The following is a 16,756-nucleotide window of genomic DNA, read 5'->3' on the forward strand; positions in this document are numbered from 1 at the left end:
ATTGCGATTTCCGGTCTTGCTTACATAATGCCATAAGAAACGGCGTACAGTCGTCAGTCTTCTCCGTCACTCGAACTAGACTCTTCATCTCAGGCGGCGTCGGTCGGTTCGAGTTGATCGAAACCGTACACTCTCTAGTCGGTGCTACCAACCACATCGGGTATCTCCTCGCTTATTAGAGGCCAGCAGACGGGCCGGACGACGTATATATAGCCGGATCGAGACGATTGAGACCGCCTGTCATTGTTTGTCGAGAACTCGAAACTGGAAGATGGCTTTTCTCCACTGCGATCACGTGTAAGTCGTTCGGGGTGGGTCGGTGCACACTCTCCTATCTGATTGCGCGATTGTTCTCGTGCAGATTCTCCGATCCGAAAGCGATCGGAGTCAAACGGTGCTCGCTGTGTCGTAAGCCGATGATCCGCGCGATCAAGTGCAAACGCTGCAAGTGAGTTTTATAACCGTCGCGTCTCGCAGTCTCGTTGCAATCACGTGCGTCTGTTTTTCTTTGTTTCGTGCAGGTTGAGGTTCCACTCGAAGTGCATTGAGCTGCTCAACGGCAAGTCGAATCGCTACAGCATTTCGTCTGTGGAGAAAGGTGGGTGGGCGTCTGTCTAGTTGCATGCTGCTGGTCGTCGGTGCGTCGATCATATTGTTTGGTGCCAAGTCTGATTGCTTTGTATGAGACGCCTGTTGGTATTGTCTCTAGTTCGGCGTTAATATTCTGACGCACGACGTCATACTGTCATTTGTTCTCGGTAGGTATAATGGATGTTTTTCCGTCTGTGTTGCACCGCGTGTCGGGCGGTGCCGAGTCCCGCCGTTCCGCCACGTGCGCGACTTCGACACCCCCCGTGATGGAGGCGCGCATGCAAGTCGGTCATGCCTGCGCCGTGTCGTCGTCGACGACGGAAGTCTCTTCGTCGGTGTGTCAACCGGCGCGACGCGCGAGGACTGCTCGCAGCTGCTCGGTACCCACCATTTCGTTCGACCGCCTCTCGAGGGAAGGACCGAAAACGTTGCGTTCATCGCCGCCGAGAATCAATGGTGAGAATTGGTCCGCCAAGCTGCAGCTGACGGTTTGTATTTGTAATGTCTGTGTAATGCAGCTGCTGTTATGGAGCGACGGGCAAGTTTCGATGGAACTGAAGAGATAAATAGTGAAGCAAAGTGAGTGGTTAGCCTTACAGGGTGTCCTATTAGGAAATTAATGGCACGTGTTGATTGTTTTTGGTAGAGCGGAGGAAGTTGAAGAGTTCTGTATTCCGTTTGATGGCATGACGTTTGGAGAGAAGGCAGGCCACAGCTCGAAGGGCAACGTTTATTTGTGAGTGAAAGTTGGTGTCCTGTGGTTTTGATGTCACTTGTGTGTGTGTGTGTGTGTGTGTGTGTGTGTGTGTGTGTGTGTGTGTGTGTGTGTGTGTGTGTGTGCATGTGTTTGCTCCAGCATGTCTAGGAATGTGTTTGATTACTTGTTGATGTTTGTGTGTCTGTCTGTGTCTGTTTGTGTGTCTGTCTCTGTTTGTGTGCCTGTCTGTTGTCTGGTCTTATTTGCTGTCTGGCAGTCTGCCTGTAGATGTGTCTACCTGTCTGTCTGTGTCTGCTGGTTACTCTCCTTTCTCTCTTCTACTCTTTCTGTCTATTACTCTTCTTTTCTATCTGTTTGTTTTCTCCCTTTTAATTAACAGTTACTTTGTTGTTCATGTTAGGGTAAGTATATGTTTCTCTATTTTGTTTCGTTTCTCTTAGTTGTTTCATTATCTTTGATTAACCTGTTTCTGTTTTCTTTTCTGTTTTTGTAGTGGAAAGTGGCATGGGGATGTTCTTATTCATACCAGGCCTCATCAGACCATCGAAGATGTTCAAGAATTCTGGAAAGAGGTGCACCACTCATGGATTTATAGACATGTTTAAATAAGATATTGGAAGGCTTACCTACATGCATGTACACACACACACACACACACACACACACACACACACACACACACACACACACACACACACACACACACACACACACACACAAGGTACGAGTTACTAATAGATGTTTGTTGAATAGGTATCAGTGTTGAGCAGCATTAGACACGAGAATATCGAGCTATTTATGGGTGCATGCATGAAACCTCCTCACTTGGCCATTGTCACATGGTAACAACAAAGTGCATTTCCTGCAGCAACCAATCAGTTGCTAACCTACATGTCTCTACGTCATTTAGTGCTCGAAGGGGCGACTCTCTCCACACAACTTTACACTCAAAACGATACAAATTACCCATGATCAAGAAGATGAAGATAGTCAAAGAGATATCACAGGTATGCATGTGATTTGTCATTCTCTCCATCCCATGCAATGCACAGAAATAGCATGCTTTCCATGTGGTAATAAAACTGGTTTGTAGGGGGCATGCTATAGTTAGCCAACAATATAATGCAAATGAAGACTAAAAATTAGAGAACGCAGCAGATGGGCATTGTGGGTTTAGAATAGATGCCCATAGCTGGGAATGGGTGTATGCAATGTGTTAGTTTTTGTCAAAGTGTTAATGAAGCCAGCTTGCTGTTGAAGGTGACTGATTTGATACGACTTCTCAACTTTTCGTACACACGTTTCGATTTTACTGCATCGTACACTCTGTTTAGTCAAGAAACAGAACGTTGTGCATATGTAACACGCTCCACTGACAGCTGGTCACCCTAAGAATGTTTTTTCGTCAAAGCATTTGTTGTGGGATTGTAATCTAATGCAATGCCTTCCATAGTAATACAGAGATCACAACAACACCCCCACCAACCTTGTTAAAATTTTATTACCTTATTCTATGAGTTACAATGACCTTTTATGTGATGTTGTCACAGAGTTAACGATCTCCTGTCCAATTAGAAATTTTGACACACATGCCATTGTATTGAAAACATGCACGGAAAGGTCACGGTCAAAATCAAACTTGTTTGCACTTGTACACTTTGTTGGTTATTTCTAAAAGCCACGCTTTCCTGAGACCTTCGAATGTGTGAAGACCGCTAAATCACAGTAATGTAAACGTTCAATCCTTTGGGTGCATGAGTATTTGGTCTTCATCCTTTGTAATTAATTAAGCGGTGTTGTAGTACGGTTGATACCAATGTGTATAAACAACACTTGGCCATCTGCATGTGATCTTAATTTGTAACAATTTTGTTGTTAAGTTGTTGGACTTCGCTATGAGTTATTTACCTTTTCCTAATGGCTTCCTGCATCTAATTAACAAGCTCGTTCTGTCACTTTGTTGCTTGATTGACACTAACTCTGTTTTGTATTGATTCCAGGGGATGAGCTACTTACACTCTCGTGGAATTATTCACGGTAGTCTGACCTCTCACAGGGTTCATCTCGAAAGCCGAGTTCTCATTAGTATGTCCTCGTTTACACCAACCAACTACATGGAAGACACGTAAGCGTAAACGTCTATTTTTGAAGTCTGTTTGTTGCATCGTGTGGGTAATTGTAGTGACAGCGATCGAGAGTTATTGAGCTATTTGTCACCCGAAGTTCTAATGGCTCTTCGGTTGGACTCTCAGGATATGTTACAGGCCGATTGTTTACCAACAAAACAAGCCGACAGATTTGCTTTTGGGTAATTAATATTAATTAATTAACGACATAACAGATGTAATGAATATTCATGTTCATTAGATATTAGGGTGCATGGTCTCATTTTTTATTGGCCTGCTTGTTTGTGTATCACACTTGCAATTGTATTGTCTATTGGTGATTACCCACTGAGTGTCGTCTTGTCTCGCAGGACGATATTGTATGAGATATTTGGAGGCCGGTATCCGTACACAGACTTTAGCACAGAATGTATGATCGTTCAAATCGTACGCGGATTTAGAGAAAATCTACGCGGACTCTTCTGTTCCGACGAGGTAAAGACCATCATCTCTCTCTGCTGGGCACAGGATCCACAGTATAGACCAGCATTCAAGGCAATACACCAGGCATTGAATCTAAAGGTATGTATGACAGTATGATGTCATGATGTCTCGGTCAAGTTGGTAATTAATATTAAATGGTGTTTCTGTTTAGGTTTATACGTTTAATAAGAAGCTTCATCACTCGTTGTCTGAACCGTCGCAGCTGGACAAACTCGGGACATCTGAGAGGTTCAACCAAAGACATTAACTCAAACTTTAATTATGTACTCTCGTTAAGTTAATTAATCGTTACTATAAACAGAAGAGAGTGAGATGGAGAGACTCTATAGATATGAAGTGTACAGTATTTATGCAAACTGGTGTTATGAAGCGAATGATGCTGTGTTGATCGTGAGGTCTGATTTGTGATGTTATTGAGCAAACAAAGCATTGACTAAATGTGACAATCGAAACCCTCAGACTCCATAGGTGGGGCATGATCGGAGGCAATTATAATTATTGATATTAATATGTTAGGAAAAGTGGATCAGTTTGTAGATATGTTAACAGCATTGATGTCAATTCACAGACAATGTTGGGGTACGTGGTGATCTCGCTTTTACGATTATTAGACGGAAGCAGTTCTAGGATCGAGATGTCTAGTGAGGTCATTGTTTGGCTTGTCGGTGGTAAAGTGTACTTGGCATCCTGACAAGTTTACATGCCATACTCTGCTTTGTGATCATTCCATGCCTGAAACCACACCAGAGTGTACGACTCGATTGGTTTGGTATAGTTTATGAAACATCAGGAATGAGACACCAGAGGTATCCACAAACTGGTCTGCTGTATACGAGTGTGTGCATCTGCTTCATAGTTAGACACAGATGTTTGCGATCCATAAAATTTGTATTGTGATATGATGGATGATATGACCATGGTATGTACCATATGTAGACATAACTGTGTTTTATTCCGTTCTCTGTTTATGATAGAGTAGTATCGCCAAATTAGCCATCAAATATTGCATTACAGACATAATAACAGGCACTGACTGTGGATATTCTCTAATTAATGTTTGTGCAGTGTCCATGCATTGGCTCAGTGTGAGGAATCAATTGCATGGCATTGACTTACAGTGACTCAGTGAGAGATATTTTGTGAGTGAATTAAATGTTTAATTAAATTAAGTAAGAAGGACTTCTTGCCGACTCATTCTCACACAGATGTTTTTTATACACAAGCAGGCGAACAAACACAAGGCGATTAACAGACAGACAAACCGACGGGCATGCGCAGATAGTAGGTATTAGAGCCATTTCTTTAGAACGATTAAAATGATTGCGTGATTGTGACAAATTCCTTGCAATACAGACTAACAATATATTAATATTAATTAGTAATAATAATATTATTATTTGCTGATCATGACGTAGTCTCACATAGTCAGTCTTTCTCTTCTAGCCTTTCCCCTTCCTGAAGGAAGTTGAGAAGGGGAAACATTGGTTGCGAAAGTAGAGAAGGGTAGATGAAATTGCAAAACAATGACGTCATGAAACCACGCCCTCTAATGCCTGTATCTCCTTTCGTCGGAAATCATTCGTAGTGAAAGTTTTCAACAGTAAACAATGACGTCATGAATTAAAATGTGTTATTGATAATGACCTGTGTCGCTTATCTTATTTTAAATTATTTACTTTCATGTGCTCTAGTCTCGCGTAGCCAGACCTTACCCCGCCCTTGTGCCGCGCGGGCGCAAAACACTCGCCTCTCTTCGCTCGTTTTCACCTCCCGGTCTGAGCTTGCGCACTCGCTCAACGTGCCACCAGACGGGAATCACAATCTAAACGGTTCGTATGGCGAGCTCGCTGCTACGTTCGCTAGTCTTTAGAACGCAACCGGTAAGAACGACCGCCTTGCAACACAAAAACCCACTGAATGAAATTGTAATTTTTGACTCACGATTGTAGGTGCTGCGAAGCCTGCTAGCGCCGTGTTTATTAGTCAAACAGGATTTCAATACATCTGCTGCATGTCGAGCGAAGGAGTCGGGTAAATCGTTTGCGTTTGTGGGTGGGGCCCCCTTTGAGGTATCGCGTGTTGTAGGCAAGAGACTCGAGGAGGTGTCGTCTATCTTGGAGAAGAGGATATTGGGGCATGTTAATGAGACGGAGTTGGAGGAGACCGGACGCGTGCTGTCTATTGGAGACGGTATTGCGCGCGTGTATGGTTTGAAGAACATTCAAGCGGAAGAGATGGTGGAATTCTCGAGTGGATTGAAGGTTAGTTCGTTCGTGTGTTGTCTGTTTCGTCTCGTTCTCTGTTTTGAATTTTATTTTGTTCATTAATTGTGTGTGTGTGTCTGTCTGTCTGTCTGTCTGTCTGTCTGTCTGTCCAATACATATATTTGAAACATGAATTTAGCAACATACAATATGTAACTATGAGTCAAATTATACAGAATCACTTAGAGACTAAAGATATTAACTACAGAACCAACTGAGAACTAAAAATTACATTTTCTAACTGCTAAAGAACCCAAAGAGGGTCCAGTTGTTACAACACTAATTATTGGAGATGAAAGCGGCTTGTTTTTGCGTGGACTCTGCAACCCAAGGATGACATCTTGCGTTGGATTACTCTAGCATTGCATCGCTGTAATTAAATGCTGAACCTTTTCCGCCAGTGATCCATAAATTGTGCCGAGTTGTGCCGACCATTTTTATCAAAAGATTGTGATCCGAGAGAACGTAGGTATTGGTCTCCTTCATCACCCCATCTACCAAAGTGTTCAATGACTAAAGGCTTAGAGATTATTTGGTTGCCAGTTGGTAGCCTTTCATCTTGATATTTGATTTTTTTTCTTTTCTTCTCTTCGCTTTGAAGCTAGACCATCTACTTTTGAGGATGAGGGAAATACCTCTGAGCTCCAAGGATGGGCAAGAGAGATGTCTAAATCAATACTCATACCAGAAGATGTATCAAGTGCTATAATGTCTGGTCTGTTATCCGAGTTTGAGTAGCGATGTCTTGGCTCTCTCCTGTGTGGTATGTGAAGTTCACTTAGACAATCAGCCCAAACATTTGCAATGGATTTGTGACTCCAAACTGGGCCACCACCAACCTTGCAATTTAAAAGATGATACCCGCTGTCGTCAAGAACTGCTCCGCACTGACACGAAATCAACCACTCCAGAGAACAGACTGGCAAGCCCAACCTCAGATATGACGCCAAGCGATAAACGCAAGAATCAAGTGCGAAACACATCGAGGTTGGAACAGCGTTGACCCAAGCACCTGCACCTACACCATGTAAAGAGCGAATTCTGGCAGCATCTCTTGTTGACTTCACTGTATCACGAGACATAGATTCAAACAAATCATTAGATAATCGCTTCTGTAATTTGTCACTAGCAGGTAAGTACTCAGACAGTTCATTCAAGGGAATGAGGCTCTTTAATGTCGCACCTGTAGCAGATCCCAAAGATCCTTTCAGAAGCAAATCTAAATCTACTCTCAAGTTAGGAGAACGCTTGGGTAGTGCATCTATTGCTTCAACCCACGAGGCTAAGAAAGCACAAGCTGCTATAGATTTGACAGATGTTAGACCAAAACCACCTAGTCGGACTGGTAGGGTGACTTGTTTCCATGCCAAATCACTGAGTTGGTGATATGATAGTAATTCAGAGAAAACTTTGCGTGTCTGTGAATCGTGAATTTCTGCTGCAGATGTTAGTAAATTTGGAGGAACAACACGAGCTAAGTAAGTCAATCGTGGAACATGACAATACTTGAGCAATAACGAAGCGCTCTGGACATCATTCAAAGAAGACAATTGGTCACATAGTTGTTCCCCAGTGTTAGCATACGTAGAGCAAAAATTGGATACAAATTTAACATTTCCAAGAGGCATTCCCAATATAACTATGCCTTCAGATGTAACAGGAAGTTGACAATCAGGAATTGTGATAGCTGGAGATGGACAATAAATCTCACATTTCTGACAAGCAATATCTAAGCCAATAGCTGAGAAATTGCATTGTAAAGAAGTAAAGGCTTCCGTAACGTCATTTGGCAAACTAACCAAGAACACATCATCCAAGTATGCTAGGATTTGAATGTTGGAGAAAGTGATCTGAAGATCCACCAAAGTTGGGTGGATAGCCATGGCAAACAGAGCAGGACCTAATGGGTCACCTTGGTGAACTCCAACCTCAGATTGTAGCATAACCGGTTGACCATTCTGCAAGGCGACTAGTGAACTGAAATCAAAGTACATCTGGTACACATGCTTTGATATATCTTGAAATGTAGAACGGCACTGTTGTAACAACTCTTTCCTGCTGATTGAATTGAATGCATTTATCACGTCTGTTTTTATAGCAACCCAGTCACTGTTACGCTCCAAAAGCAATTTAATGTGGTGAGCAAGAAGCTCAGAACCACTTGGAGTTGACACACCATGTTGTATTGGGCAGAAGTAATCAGCAAAAGCCTCTCTTTTTTGACGACAGATGACTCTAGCTGTGATACGTCGTAAGCATTCACCAATAGCAATGGGGCGAACGTCTCCATTGCATTTAGGCAGAGCTATCAATCTTGATGCTGAGAGCAGTTTGGCAATCTCAAGAGGCAAGTCGCCTCTAGCCATTAGAGAACATGCTGTGAAGAGGCCATCTGCTGTTACTTCATCTTCTAACAATACTTTCAAATGCTCAAAACGCCACCCCGAGAGACCAGTACCGGTACCTCTTGGCAAGCCTTTGACAACATTGAAAAACTCTTCTGCATTCAAAGAAAAAGATGATTCTAACGAAGGCATTGATCCCAAGCTTTCAATTTGTTTGGGATGTTTCGATGACAGTTTCTTAATCGTTTCAGCTGAAGATGGTGCTAAACCATTGCTGGTGAGTATGCGAGCTGCCTTGGAAAGCTCTCCACATTGTACTAATCTTAAAGCAGCAGATCTCTTAGCATGTTCTTTGGCCATAATACTTTTCTTAGAACCTTCAAAAGACGTTTCTAGCTGAAGCAGGTCACTCCAAGCACCATTGAGAAACTTAGAATAAGCGCTGTTGGCCTCGCGTTCACCATGCTTACCTCCTCTCTGAGGCGTCAAAACCATACGGGGTATGAGAAGAAAAAGTTTCCAAGCAGCCACATTGCTAGGGTTTTCCTTGATCCGCTGAAGAGCAAAAGCGCAGCAGTCTATGAATCTTGCAGTTAGAGACGGCTTGATGGTTTGCACTGTTTTTGGCGTATGTGAATGCAAAATGGTATCCGCGGAAATCTCCTGGATATATTTCCATGCCATTGAAAGAAGTTCTGGAGACGTACCTGCAGAAACTTGACTGAAATCGACACTCGGCAATTGAGGCAGAGGAGGAACAGATGCTGACAGCGAGTGATCAGTCGCCGGAATGGACGAACAAGACGAAGTGGACGATCTCGCTGCAGACCGTTGACTTTCAAATGAACCGTTACTTGTCGATGAAGCATTGCGAACTTTGCAGGAGGAGATATGTTGAGCAATCTTCGAAAACCACATTTGACATGAGGAACATTGCTGCAACTTCAAACGTGTCACAAATCCAGAGGGAATTTCGACGTGTCATGAACCTCACGGATATGAGAGAGAACTCGTTTAAGGGTGTCAGAATACGCACACGACTGGTATGGACAACTCTCAGACTTAGACATAAGGCGTATACACAACAATACTGCAAGAATTGCTGCCGAAAGATTTGAAGCTGAATGGTCAAACATCCGGGGTCTGTGGTCTCTGTCTGTCTGTCTGTGTGTGTGTGTGTGTGTGTCTGTCTGTCTGTCTGTCTGTCTGTCTGTCTGTCTGTGAGTCTGTCTGTGTGTGTGTGTGTGTGTGTGCGCGCGCGCGTCTGTGTGTGTGACCAGTTTTTCTAATTTTATTTTTCTTGTCATTGTCTTTGTCTCTTGTTTTATTATCGTTTTCTGTTGACTCTAATAAATGACCATGCGACTTGATTCATTTCTATGTATATTCGTCAGGGTAATGCTTTGAACTTGGAGCCCGACAATGTCGGTATTGTCGTGTTTGGCAATGACAAACTAATCAAAGAAGGCGACGTCGTGAAGAGAACGGGAGCGATTGTGGACGTTCCGGTAGGAGAGGGTCTACTTGGCAGAGTAGTAGACGCATTGGGAAATCCAATCGATGGCAAGGTAACATAACAGTATGCAATTAAATGTGTCGTATTTGGTGTGTGTGTTGTGTGTGTGTGTGTGTGTGTGTGTGTGTGTGTGTGTGTGTGTGTGTGTGTGTGTCCGTCCGTCCATTTGTATAGACTGTATGGCATCTCATGCCTCCATATTCATTCCCTTATGGTTGTAGGGCCCTATTGATGGTCAAGAACGTCGTCGCGTTGGCCTCAAAGCTCCGGGCATCATACCAAGGATCTCAGTACGTGAACCCATGCAGACGGGCATCAAAGCCGTTGACAGTCTCGTACCAATTGGTCGTGGCCAACGAGAACTGATCATCGGAGACAGACAAACAGGGTGAGACCAAACAGTGACTACATACAGTACTGACTTACGTGCAGTTGGTTGTCGTGCACAGTGAATTAGTTGTGTGTGTGTGTGTGTGTGTTTGTGTGAGGCTCTCGTCTGTTTAGGAAAACCGCTATTGCCATTGATACGATCATCAATCAGAAGAGGTTCAACGCAGGAACCGATGAGAGTACGACCCATTTTGTCGTCGTCGTCGTTTGAGATGCTCGTATGTTGTGTTTACGGTTTGTGTGTTGTTTTTGTTGCCATTAGAGAAGAAGCTGTACTGCATCTATGTTGCTATCGGACAGAAGCGTAGTACTGTAGCACAGTTGGTTAAGCGGCTAACTGATGCAGGTTGGTGTGTCTGATTGTGCTGTGTGGATGCCGATGGTGTTAGTTGGGGTGTTTTGGTTGAGACGTACTGATAGCTCTAGGCTGTACACACATGCACAGAGATACTCAAACGGATAGACAGAAAGACAGACAGACAACAGACATGGATGGACAGACAGACAACACATACAGATGGACGGATAGACAAACAGACAACACACAGACAGACAACACATACAGAGACAGACAGACAGACAAACAGACAACACACACACACAGACAGACAGAAGACAACACGGACAGATGGACAGACAGACAACACACACAGATGGACAGACAAGACCCGGATGGACAGACAGACAACACATAAAGATGGACAGACAGATAGACAGACAGACAGAGACAGGCAACACACATGGATGGACAGAAAGACAGACAGACAAGCAGACAACACACACAGACAGACAACACACAGAGCGACAGACAGACAAACAGGCAACACACACAGATGGACAGACAACACACACACAGACAGACAGACAAACAGGCAACACACACAGATGAACAGACAGACAGACAAACAGGCAACACACACAGATGAACAGACAGACAGAGACAGACAACACACATGGATGGACACACAGAGACAGACAGATGGACACACACACACACACACACACACACACACACACACACACACACACACACACACACACAGATTTGATGACACTGTGCATATGTTCGTCATCATTTACAAACATTGTCATCTTATTCTCTCCTTTCTTCAACAGATGCCATGAAGTACACCATCATCGTCAGTGCCACGGCTTCCGACGCCGCTCCCCTCCAATACCTCGCTCCATACTCCGGCTGCGCGATGGGCGAATTCTTCCGAGACAATGGCAAGCATGCCCTCATCATCTATGACGATCTATCCAAGCAAGCCGTCGCATATCGTCAGATGTCGCTGTTGCTTCGACGTCCGCCCGGCCGAGAGGCATATCCTGGCGACGTCTTCTACCTACACTCGAGGCTTCTAGAGCGAGCAGCGAAAATGAATGACAACTATGGAGGAGGCTCGTTGACTGCACTGCCGGTTATTGAGACTCAGGCAGGCGATGTGTCTGCATACATTCCAACCAACGTCATCTCAATCACCGATGGACAGGTGAGTGTGTTGTCTGTGTGTGTGTGTGTGTGTGTGTGTGTGTGTGTGTGTGTGCGCGCGCGCACGTGCGTGCATGTTGCAAGAAATGTTTGCCTGAAGTGGTTCATATCGATTTTTATTGTGCTTTGTTGGTGGCTCAGTTGTGTGGCATTAAAATGTGTAATTGTGTGTGTAGATTTTCTTGGAGACCGAATTGTTCTATAAAGGTATCCGGCCGGCCATCAACGTCGGGCTGTCTGTGAGTCGTGTCGGCTCTGCTGCTCAGATCAAAGCAATGAAACAGGCAATATTATAGAGCGAACGCACATGCCACACACACACACACACACACACACACACACACACACACACACCATTTTATCTGCAGTCGAGTGTGATCACGTACTATTGATGCCATCCTCTGCATTAGGTTGCCGGCACTATGAAGCTCGATCTCGCGCAGTATCGTGAAGTCGCTGCCTTCGCTCAGTTCGGATCAGATCTCGATGCTGCAACGCAGGGACTCCTAAACAGAGGTGTCCGACTGACCGAGCTGCTCAAACAAGGACAATACGGTATCTCGACACAATCAGCACACCGCGCATGCGCAGTTTCCAACATATTTAAATAATAGAATGCATACTATGCGCATGCGCAGTTGCTAACATACTGAAGTGATAGAATTCGTATTTATGTTTGTCTGTTTGTGGCTGTATAGTTCCAATGGCGATCGAAGAGCAAGTGGCTGTTATCTATGCCGGAGTACGAGGCCATCTAGACAAGGTTGATCCGTCGAGGATCACATCGTTTGAGCAGGCGTTTGTAGAGCACATCCGCAGCAGTCATCAGGATCTACTCAAGACGATTCGTGAGGAAGGGCAGATCAGTCAGACGACGGATGAACGTCTGAAGGGCATTGTCACGTCGTTTGTAGAGAGCTTCATGGCTGCGTAGAGACTGTTGACTGGCTAGTATCATAGTTGTCGTTGCTGAGAGACGAATATGGTGGTGTCTATGTAGTCTCCTAAACCTTGTGGTGGTGTCTGTTTAGTTGGTGTGATATTTCCTATATGGCTGTACAGTGAACAAGACATTGTTTATCTTGATCGTATTAACAGGCGAAGTCAAGCTCGCAAATTATTGTGGGAGGTGTCATGAAATTTGCAGTCACGACTGAGGTAAACAGACAGACTAGTAGACGGACAGAATGGTAAACAGACACACTAGTAGACAGACAGACAGACTAGTAGACGGACAGAATGGTAAACAGACAGCCAAACTGGTAGACAGACTGGTACAGTAGACAGACAAACAGGTACGTAGACAGACAGACAGGTGGACAGGAAGACGGACAGACAGAAAGAAGGAGCTACAGACTATTAGTTTGATGGGTCTGATTGCCTGTCCTAAGTAAGTGCTAAGTAAATTAGCAGAGTGATTCATTTGTTGTAGTTATCAACTTTATGTGCGATGCATGTTTGACTCATTTACTATAAAAATGTAGGGAAGCAAAGCAAAGCAACTTACCACACCTCGTGCAAAGTTTTACACAAAGCCAATATCCCCTCCTAGCGATCACAAAAATACTGTAGCAAGAAAACTAGGAGACAATGACAGTTTGCCACTTTGTAAAACGTGTGTATGTCTTTCAATAGTTTTCTAGCTTATTGATATCAAGGTTACCCAAACCTTCACACAACATACCTACTAGTTGGATTCAAGGATTCCTAGATGTGTTTACATATATTTCATAAATATCAATTAATGATACTGATTGTTCGTCTGGCAAGTAAACAAAGTCCAGGACTTCAGGATGTCGCTCTCAGTCTGACCTGAGTAATTCCATTATTCTACTCTACTGCATAAAAACAAATTTATTGGGTCCACCATAACTTGAGTGACTTTAGTTGTCAGGATGGCAACCATAATTGGTCGTCACATAAACTCAGTTAGTCATCAAATGACAACTTGACGACCACTTTCAAACACTGTTGCCAGTAGATCAGATGAAGCTACCGCCATGGACAACCAAATTTAGATCAAAGTGGTTTGGTTGCACCAACTTGTGTAGAGCATCTGCTAAGCCTGAGGGTTCATCTCCTGCTGGTTGCTATTATTAACCTACAGATGACACTGACACAATATAAATATCTTTTCCATCTACATAAAGGGCACCACAAATTAATCAAAGTTGGGATACCAGTCTAGTACAGTCAGACCTCGTTATTCTGACATCCGATAATCTGACGCTCTCACTTTCTGAGGAAGGTACTGGTAAAGCCAATTTACACGAGTCACTGTTTATTGGATAATCTGATAGTCGCGTTAGCGTGACAGACCCTGAAATAGGGATTTCAAATTGATCGGCCGCCACTCAGAGCTGTAGCTACCATTTTTGTCAAATATTTGTTATGTCAAATGGTCGTGTAATCATCTCAATTGGTCAGCCATTGGCTGATGGCCGGTTGTTATTTCATGCTCTGGTCTGACAGAAACCAGTGGGACAAACTTGTCAGAATAACGAGGTCACTGTACTATTGTATACTGTATATTGTGCTATACTACTGTAGTGTACTGTACTATTCAATAGTATGTATGTATGTCAGCACTTGTCATATGGATTTACCGCAAAATGGAGACATGGATCGACATAATGATGATGCCAGATGAATGCAATTTTGACTCCCTAACACATGCGCAAAAAATTCAATTAAGAGTCTCCTTTCGGGGGGGGGGGGTTGACTTAATTATAATTCTTTGCAAGAAGAGTGAAACGACTCTTGATTTCGCTCCCGTACGCAACTAAAGAGCAAAGGAGACTGATGCGTGATAAACAGAATGGAAAAGGAAAAGCTAAAAGAAAAGAAAAGTCTGTTTTTGAGTTTCCACGCGTTACTTTGACAGAAATTATTGCTATGCAACCATTGTGACGTGACTACGCGACCATCTCAGTAAAGGATCCAAGCATGAACGAAGAATGAAAGACAAAGCCAGAAGAAGAGTAACTGACAGTCTGTTTTCTGAGTTCCTGCATTTTGTTTGACAGAAATTATTGCTACCTATAGACGCAACCATCCTTACGCGGATAAGTAAGACAGAACACCATCGCTCGCCTAACACAATGCTAACCGAGCATTTATTAGTATACTGTACTATTGTAGTTTGTACTATACAACTGTCTGTACTACCGCATTCGCCCAAACACAAATAACGCCCATGCCCGTCTATATACACCCATGTGCAACAGGTCAGAACTTTCCGCCCGAAAAAAGTCTACACCCATGCCCATGTGTATGCCCAGGATATCCATGCGCAGAATACACAAAATAGTGTCCGTACAACATCCGTCTGTGTGTGTGCACATTTGATGAGCTGGTGTCCGTGTGTTGCGTAAAAGTGCTTACCTATAGACTCATGTCTTCGTTGCAATTACTGATACTGATGCTGTTCACAGCTTTCAGACCAACGACTCTGGTTTAATTTGCTGTACAGACACTAGTACCTTTGATCTTGCATGCAAATGAGCATTTTTGGTTTTAGATGTCTTCAAGTGTGACTGGCCAAACGGCAGCATATTGCGACCATGCCCTAGTATATGCCCAGAAAAAGCGTTTCTAATCTATACGCCCAGGGCATTATTACGAGCAAATACAGTATACTGTACTACTGTACTGTACTGTACTACAGTCTACTGTACTGTACAATTGTACTATTGTACACTACCATCACTACTCATATTGTTACGTTCACCACTGACTTCTTGTACTCTTTTCTTTCATAAATATTCCTCTTTACAGTCGCTACAGCCCAAGAACAAAAGGCTAACAAAAGAGGGGCACGTTCCATGCTCAGCATAATGAAAACAATTTGGTAACAATATATAACAAGACAATATATTATGACAATAATAACAAGGCAACCACCATACAAACGACAAGTAGCCGTTTCTCACAGATAATCAAATTACAATCAGTTAGCATAAAGCATGTCACACAGATGTCTTACTTAAATCAACTCAATGAAAATACGAAATGTCAATTGATCATTGTGTCAAGCCCAACCACCCAAAAATTTAAAAATAAAACCGAAACAGCACATGATAAAACGTGCAGAAAATGTCTGCCAACTATTTCTGTACATTCTTCACTTCTCCCCTCGTTTCATTACAAGATTGTAGCAGCAACTCTCTCTATATATTACGGCTTGTTTTCCAGCTTGTCCTCCCGTTCAATCCAGCATTTTGTCACCATTCCTCCATGTAATGCCTGCATGCAGTCTTCTTATGTACAGCTACACAGAGACAATTTATCACAACTGCACACATACAAATCAGTTACCCAATACATTCTATACAACAACACTACACGATATTTATGTATCTGAGACAACACAGCTGCAGTTTGGTCGTCAAAAAATTGATTGTCAAACTCGTGTTGGCTCCACAAAATTGTCCTACACCAAGACTGGCATTTCTATATGGCGACAGCTTTAGTAAGAATAACTTGTCCGAAAGTTGATTTCGCTTAAAATCAATCTCTTGTAAACAGGAGCCGTTGATCGAACAGACTTCAACCTGTTTGTTTCCTAATCTACTGTGTGTGTGTGTGTGTGTGAGCGCGCGCGATAGCAAGATGTGTATCACAATTTGATCTTTGTCTCCTGTCAGGTCTACCCAGGATTATTTCTTAACCAAAGCAAGTTGATGTAAATTTTGATTATCAATATCCACAATTTGTCTGAGTGAGACAATGACATCAAAAGGTAAGCAATTACCCTGACAAAAACAGCTGCTGATCGTAGTCTGCCTTTCTTTCTTTGCCAGAGGCTTGGCCATGCTGCAGGCACGCGATA

At 43.3% G+C, this 16,756-nt stretch overlaps 2 protein-coding genes across 2 annotated transcripts; both read left to right on the forward strand.

Annotated features, from left to right (window-relative positions):
* The first annotated feature begins 3 nt into the window (after positions 1–3).
* On the forward strand, positions 4–4,274 carry LOC134191891 (kinase suppressor of Ras 1-like). Its single transcript, XM_062660527.1, has 13 exons — positions 4–297; positions 362–448; positions 522–598; positions 763–1,047; positions 1,110–1,170; positions 1,238–1,327; positions 1,803–1,881; positions 2,063–2,151; positions 2,220–2,316; positions 3,310–3,434; positions 3,492–3,617; positions 3,786–3,996; positions 4,070–4,274. Exons 1-13 carry the CDS (start codon positions 272–274, stop codon positions 4,163–4,165), a joined length of 1,449 nt encoding a protein of 482 aa, XP_062516511.1. The 5' UTR covers positions 4–271; the 3' UTR covers positions 4,166–4,274.
* A 1,415-nt stretch (positions 4,275–5,689) lies between these two features.
* LOC134191889 (ATP synthase subunit alpha, mitochondrial-like) lies at positions 5,690–13,011 on the forward strand. Its single transcript, XM_062660526.1, has 11 exons — positions 5,690–5,798; positions 5,868–5,949; positions 6,004–6,179; positions 9,922–10,095; positions 10,265–10,431; positions 10,548–10,612; positions 10,696–10,779; positions 11,550–11,926; positions 12,102–12,209; positions 12,336–12,480; positions 12,624–13,011. The coding sequence occupies exons 1-11, from the start codon at positions 5,754–5,756 to the stop codon at positions 12,857–12,859; spliced, it is 1,659 nt and encodes a 552-aa protein (XP_062516510.1). The 5' UTR covers positions 5,690–5,753; the 3' UTR covers positions 12,860–13,011.
* The last annotated feature ends 3,745 nt before the right edge of the window (positions 13,012–16,756 follow it).

This window comes from Corticium candelabrum, chromosome 16, assembly GCF_963422355.1.
Source record: "Corticium candelabrum chromosome 16, ooCorCand1.1, whole genome shotgun sequence".
In the NCBI taxonomy this organism is placed as follows: Eukaryota; Metazoa; Porifera; class Homoscleromorpha; order Homosclerophorida; family Plakinidae; genus Corticium; species Corticium candelabrum.

Coding starts and splice junctions, on each gene's coding strand:
- LOC134191889 (XM_062660526.1), top strand. CDS start 5,754: ATGGCGAGCTCGCTGCTACGTTCGCTAGTCTTTAGAACGCAACCG. Junction 6,180..9,921: donor AATTCTCGAGTGGATTGAAG/GTTAGTTCGTTC, acceptor TATATTCGTCAG/GGTAATGCTTTGAACTTGGA. Junction 12,210..12,335: donor AGATCAAAGCAATGAAACAG/GCAATATTATAG, acceptor CCTCTGCATTAG/GTTGCCGGCACTATGAAGCT.
- LOC134191891 (XM_062660527.1), top strand. CDS start 272: ATGGCTTTTCTCCACTGCGATCACGT. Junction 599..762: donor CATTTCGTCTGTGGAGAAAG/GTGGGTGGGCGT, acceptor TGTTCTCGGTAG/GTATAATGGATGTTTTTCCG. Junction 2,317..3,309: donor TAGTCAAAGAGATATCACAG/GTATGCATGTGA, acceptor TATTGATTCCAG/GGGATGAGCTACTTACACTC.